The sequence below is a fragment of the Pezoporus wallicus genome, unplaced genomic scaffold (genome assembly GCF_028554395.1).
Source record: "Pezoporus wallicus isolate ANWC-B61680 ecotype Strahan unplaced genomic scaffold, APGP_CSIRO_Pwel_v1 scaffold_6446, whole genome shotgun sequence".
NCBI classification, from domain to species: Eukaryota; Metazoa; Chordata; class Aves; order Psittaciformes; family Psittacidae; genus Pezoporus; species Pezoporus wallicus.
In genome coordinates, this window is record NW_026636264.1 from 10,064,561 (window position 1) to 10,070,560 (window position 6,000).

The 6,000-nt window shown below is 43.9% G+C and overlaps 1 protein-coding gene across 1 annotated transcript in view; it reads right to left on the bottom strand.

Annotated features, from left to right (window-relative positions):
- The window catches only part of HEPHL1 (hephaestin like 1), a 34,775-nt gene extending 29,995 nt beyond the window's left edge, over window positions 1–4,780 (bottom strand). Inside the window, exon 1 of the mRNA XM_057399553.1 lies at window positions 4,611–4,780. Coding sequence (XP_057255536.1) covers window positions 4,611–4,780 — 170 coding nt within the window. The remainder of the gene's footprint in view (window positions 1–4,610) is intronic.
- Window positions 4,781–6,000: the final 1,220 nt, after the last annotated feature.

Below are 6,000 nucleotides of genomic sequence, written 5' to 3' on the forward strand. Positions count from 1 at the left end.
GTCATTTTAACCCTGGGTCATGTAGCCTGTTCAGGATAACCTTCTGCCAAACCATGACTCCTGTGATGCACAATGTCCGTGCTAGAGAAACGGCCAGTGGAGGGGAACCAGTGGTGTCAACTCACATTTGTAGATGGTGCCCTGATCACAGAGCATCGAACAACAAAGTTGTCTGTTCTTGAAAAAAAGAGACACGATGTCCTGAAAGGGTGTTTTAGGCCTTTTCTGACCCATATGAGCCATGGAAGATGCCAATCAAACCCCTAAAACCTTAGACAAAGCTCTGAGGTGTCACCAGTTAAGTGTGGCTATAATGGTTTCTCTCCCAGAATAAACTTCTGCTTCCCCTGAAGTCAATAACAAAACTCAGGCTTCATTAGAGCTGGGATTTTACCTTGAATTTCCTTTTGAGGTTGACCCTTCCCACAATGCTCATCTCTGCTGATGCAATTGGGTCGTTTGGCCGCATGATGACTTGGCCATTAGTATAGCACCTGTGACGACAATTTTACTGTCATTTATCTGGGTGGGATCTCCTCATAGGCAAATTGCATAAACTGTGTTTGATGCTGTGGTAACAAAAATCACCCGTTACTGTTGGTGGGTGCAAGACTTGGCCTGGATAAATGTAACATCGGTGTCCTAAAGAAAAGGGATGAGCTGTTATATCAAGCAAAAATCTACCACCAGCAGAGTAAGATTTAAATGTCTGTCATATAAACTAGTACCAAATTGATTAAAGAGATTATCAATCAAACTCTAATCCTGAGGGCTGAGACACAGCAGGGAGGGAAAGCCAACCGTATCCTGGGCTGCATCAAAAGGAGCATGACCAGCAGGTGGAAGGAGGTGATCCTGCCCCTCTACTCTGCTCTTCTGAGACCTCACCTGGAGTATTGTGTGCAGTTCTGGTGTCCTCAACATAAAAAGGACATAGAACTGTTGGAACAAGTCCAGAGGAGGCCACGAGCATGACCAGGGCACTGGAGCACCTCCCATATGAAGACAGGCTGAGGAAGTTGAGGCTGTTCAGCCTGGAGAAGAGAAGGCTGCGTGGAGACCTCATAGCAGCCTTCCAGTATCTGAAGGGGGCCTATAGGGATGCTGGGGAGGGACTCTTCATCAGGGACTGTAGTGACAGGACAAGGGGTAACGGGTTAAAACTTAAACAGGGGAAGTTTACATTGGATATAAGGAGGAAATTGTTTCCTGTTAGGCTGGTGAGGCACTGGATTGGGTTGCCCAGGGAGGTTGTGAATGCTCCATCCCTGGCAGTGTTCAAGACCAGGTTAGACAAGGCCTTGGGTGATATGATTTAGTGTAAGGTGTCCCTGCCCACGGCAGGGGGGTTGGAACTAGATGATCTTAAGGTCCTTTCCAACCCTAACTATTCTATGATTCTATGTCAAATCACAACACCCAATGTTGTGCCTTGAAAAGCCACTGCCTATGTGATCCTTAAAGGGAGCAGGCAATGTCTGCACTCACCCTCCTACTGCAGCAATATTCATATCTCAGCCTATCAAATCTCACTGGGATCTGCAGCAGGTCCAGCAGCATTGACAGCACCTTGCACCCTGTCTGTTCAGTCCACCATGCTTTAATGATGTCAACTCTTTCACTGGTTCTATCAGGCGGGAGAGCATGCTGAGCACCTTCCCAGTTCACCCAGACTCAGTGGCCATAATTTAGATCCGTGATTTCCAAAGTCCTGTGTGCTTCAGAAAATGTCAGCTTAATTTTTGAAGGAAGAACTGAGATGGAAATGCTCTGGTTTCATTCATAACACTCCAAATTACAAGCAGTAGTGGAACAGCTTGAGGCTTCCAGTAGACAAGACAATTGGCAGAGGTGAACAGACTCATTACTCTCTTTACATAAGAGATACTGATGCCCAGCAAGATACTAACTCTGTGCAAGCAATAGGCTGGCCCTTGAGCACAGCAGCAACACCAGGCCTAATAAAAATTAGCATCCAAGCAGAATACTTGTGTTAACAAAGGGCTGCATTAATCAGCTCTGATGAGAGGAAGCCTTTTCAGCTCACACCCAGGGAGGTGCTGATGCAGGTCTACCGCTCCTGGCTCCAGAGGCAGCTCACTCAGCACCAGCACAGCGGGAACAGGGGAGTGTAGCTGTGCCTGGTACCAAAATCAGCTCACCTGATTTCCAGCCCCATACCTCAGTTACTGAAGTCTCCCTTCTGCTAACAACGAACAAGCTGAGGAAGATACTATTGATTTTGGCACAGCAACATTGAAAATCACCTCTTAAACCTCACTATCTGATCCAGGTAATGTAACACTTTCCATTACACACTTGCTGATTCAGCATTTTTATTAAGTAGTGAAGAATAAGTGGTTTTGATTATATCTCTGTGGACTAGCTGGAATCAAAGGGAGCATTCCTTTATGTGTATGAACTGACTCTTTTAAAGATAAACAGTTTGTCTGCAACCTCTTTATCTTGACCTCCCTATCAATAAAACTGGGATAGTGCCCCATCAGATGGGTGCTGTGAGGATGCATCACAAGGTGAGAAGTGCTAGGTTCAGCAAATATGAGCGTGGCTGCTTGCAGAGCACATCTGGCTTGCAATGCATTCCTGTCCACAGCCATGTACAGGATTCTACCCTAGGATCCTTCAATTTATTTATGAAACTATGTTTTTTATAATATCCATAGGAACCAATTAATTTACTGAAAAGTAACCCATTAGTATAATGCTTAAAATTTACTTTAGAGGTTATCCTAAAGAGCTAGTCAAAATAGGTATTACCAGTTCACTATTTAGTCCACACGTTTATTCAGACACGTTATTATTCCAGAATATAGCACTTTATTCTGGCTCAGCTCTATACAGTTTGAAAATGGACTAAACTAGTTACAAGAATCACTTTATTGTTCTGCACTTCAGGAGCTCATCGTAAACAGCTCCCCAGCTTTGGATATAGAGTCTACATTAAAATCCTCTGTGGGTAAAGCCTTTGGAATTAACATTCTGTAATTACTACATTACAATGATGACTGAAGACATAAACTATCTTCCCTCCCTGTCATGCCATGTAAAGGGCACCACATTTATGTCACGGATTTTAAAGTAGATGCGCCACTTGATGTTCAGGGGGCACAGAGTGCAGACAAGCTTTAAAGTACAATTTACAGTACAGATTCCAATTTCTCTATGGTATTGGGGCGAGTTTACTGCTCTTCCCTTAAAGCTGAGTTATATCTATTGAGAGGTCTTCCCCTTCACTAGTTCAGTGAGAAACTTCCCTAAACTTCCCTCTCTGTTTAGGGAACGGAAAAATTAGTCCTCTGCTAAAATGAGAAGGGAAGTGATAAATTCAAGTGTTTAACACAACTGAAGAACAACATTTCCAGCTTGTTTTCATAGGCTGGGAACAATTATTAGCCTGAACTCTACCTATAAATGTAACCTATTGACTTGGATGCTGTCTGGGACATCTACTTGTTCAAACCATAAGCATAAATGTGTGTTGAAAAATAAAACTCTTTCTCGCCTCCCACTTGTGGCAGAATAATCTCCTTTATGAAGTCCAATTGGGAATGATTCTGTAATTACTCTTCACTAGAGAAAAGTCTGGCATCAGCTGGGATTTCCTGAAAAATGAGAAAGGACATTCCCACTTCTAACTCCCGGGACAAAGCATTCAGCTCCCAGTGTGCCTCCAGACCTGGTATGGACACCAGGATCCCCTCACTTGCTCACAGCTCCCACCCCAACCAGAAGCCTAGGCGCAGAGGAAGGACCCCCAAACTATCTCTTGTATGTCAAAGTTTCAATGAATTAAAAATACTCCCATACACGTTTAAAGCCTGTGCTGTGGAGCGGCACCAAGGGTCTGTGCCATCCCCATTCAATGTCCAGGCCAGCTCTCCTGGTGTGTGAGGGACACGTTGCCAACCCCAGCAGTGCAAGCACAAGAACAGATGCCTGTTTTCCACTGGCCAAGGCACAATTTATCACTGTGCTTACCTATACACTCCAGTTTCATCACAGCTGATTGCTGTGACTTCAGTACGACCATTTACCCTTGTACGTTTAAGCACCTAGTTAAATAGATTCTCTAAATGGAGGTCTCCATACATATATGGACATCTACTTGTATCTTACTCATAGGTACCATACTTATCTGAATTTTACAACGTTAATACCAAGTCCCACAGCTTGTACTGTCTCACAGGGAGAAAACCTAAAATCTTTTGCCACTGGAACAGACTTCTGTGCCTTATTGCAAAGAGCTGTGCTTGATTACAGCAAAGTTGCAATTTGCTGGTGGACAGCAAGTCCCAAAACACCTGCATCTCCATAAAGCACACAGAGCCCACTATCTAACACTTTTTGACAAATATCAGTTCCTTAACACCACTTTCAAATACACAGGATCGCCTTCTTTAATCTACCATGATGGAAGAGAAGTCAACCAGTCTACTCTGGCCTTGAAGCTGAAATCTCACCTATGACAACATCATCTGAAGAAAACCAAGAAAAACACCGTATTTAGACCTTTACAGCAACATTAACTACATTGGTCAATTCTCTTTGGAGCTGACATCTTCAATTTATCAGAGCCCCCAGTGACTTACTTGTCCTGTAAGAGGTTTTCTCCGGTGATCAGATTTTTCCCGGACGGTGCATAGTCCCAGTACTCTTCCACAATCCCGAGGTAATAAGTTCTGGTCTTTGCTTGCACCACTGCAAACAGGCAGAGGAACCCCAGAGCACGAAGGCAGCCACCACGCTGGGCGGGAGGCATTTGTAGTTGTGATTGCAAGGCTGGCAGCGGGCAGGCAGCAGCAGGATGCACCAGAGAGCTCACCCCTCCCTCTCAGCACTCGACAAGTTATAAATAAGGAATGGACAGAGCAAAGCTCCTCCTTTTCATCAGGTTAGGACTGGGATAGGTAGAGAGCCCAGCTATGCAGAGCAGGGCTAGGGAGGAGGTTGCTGTCATGGCAGGACCTCTGCCAATCCTTCGGTGAATACATAAATTGCTCACTTACCCGTCAGGCTAGAGCCAGCTGGTGGTTTTTGGAAGTTGGGATGCTTTTTTGTCTTTCTTTTCTCAGACCAGGTGGTGCGGCACACTAGGGCAGGGGTTTGGTTTGGGGATTTTCTTTTGTGTTTTTTGCCATTCTTGTCAAATCCCTTTTTTAATTTTTATTTAACTTTTGCTATGCCTGAGATTTCTAAAGCTAGCATCTTGCTGTCTTCATTGGGCTTTTTTCAATGACATAACATTAGCTTATAATCCAGCATTATCAGAGAGAAAGAATTTGCCAGTACCTCTCCAAGGAAGATTTTTCTGACCCATTTATTAACATCATAAGTGATCTGAACATATTCAGTTTTCAAGTGCCCAAAATGAGGCCCCTCTTTACAAACATTTCTGGAAATTAGAGCCCTTGTAAAGTCTTTCCATTTGGACACTTAAGAACTGAGGCACACAAAGATCACCCTTTTATTAACCTTGGTAATTAATATGCCTACGTAGCTCTCTAGAAAATCAGTCCCTCCCTTTATGGCTTAAATGCCTCAAAGGTGACATCTCTATTACCATTTTGGCAAAGCTAAGTGTAAACCTGTAACAGCATGACCTGATAGGGTATTCTAAACCGCTTAGGAAACATCCCCAAAGAAATCACCCAGGTGGCAAGGCACTTTGCAAAATCATACTGCACTCTTACTGATGTTTAACTGACTGAAGACATAAGAAGTTGCAGTTCTGGGATACAGCATTACTCTTGAGACTCATTGTGAGCTTCAACAGTTGTGAAATTCCCCTTTTAGCTCCAGAACAGTCTGACCTCTTCCTGTTGAAACTAATGGTTACTCATGGCTAGGGGTGTAAGAGGCTTCATAAATGAATTTGGTAGCCACAGTTTTAATGTCGTCAGTGAAGACCTCAGTGATGTGAATGTGGTTTTATGTGGCAGTTGCATGAGGTTCAACCTCTAACAAACAATGGCAACAACT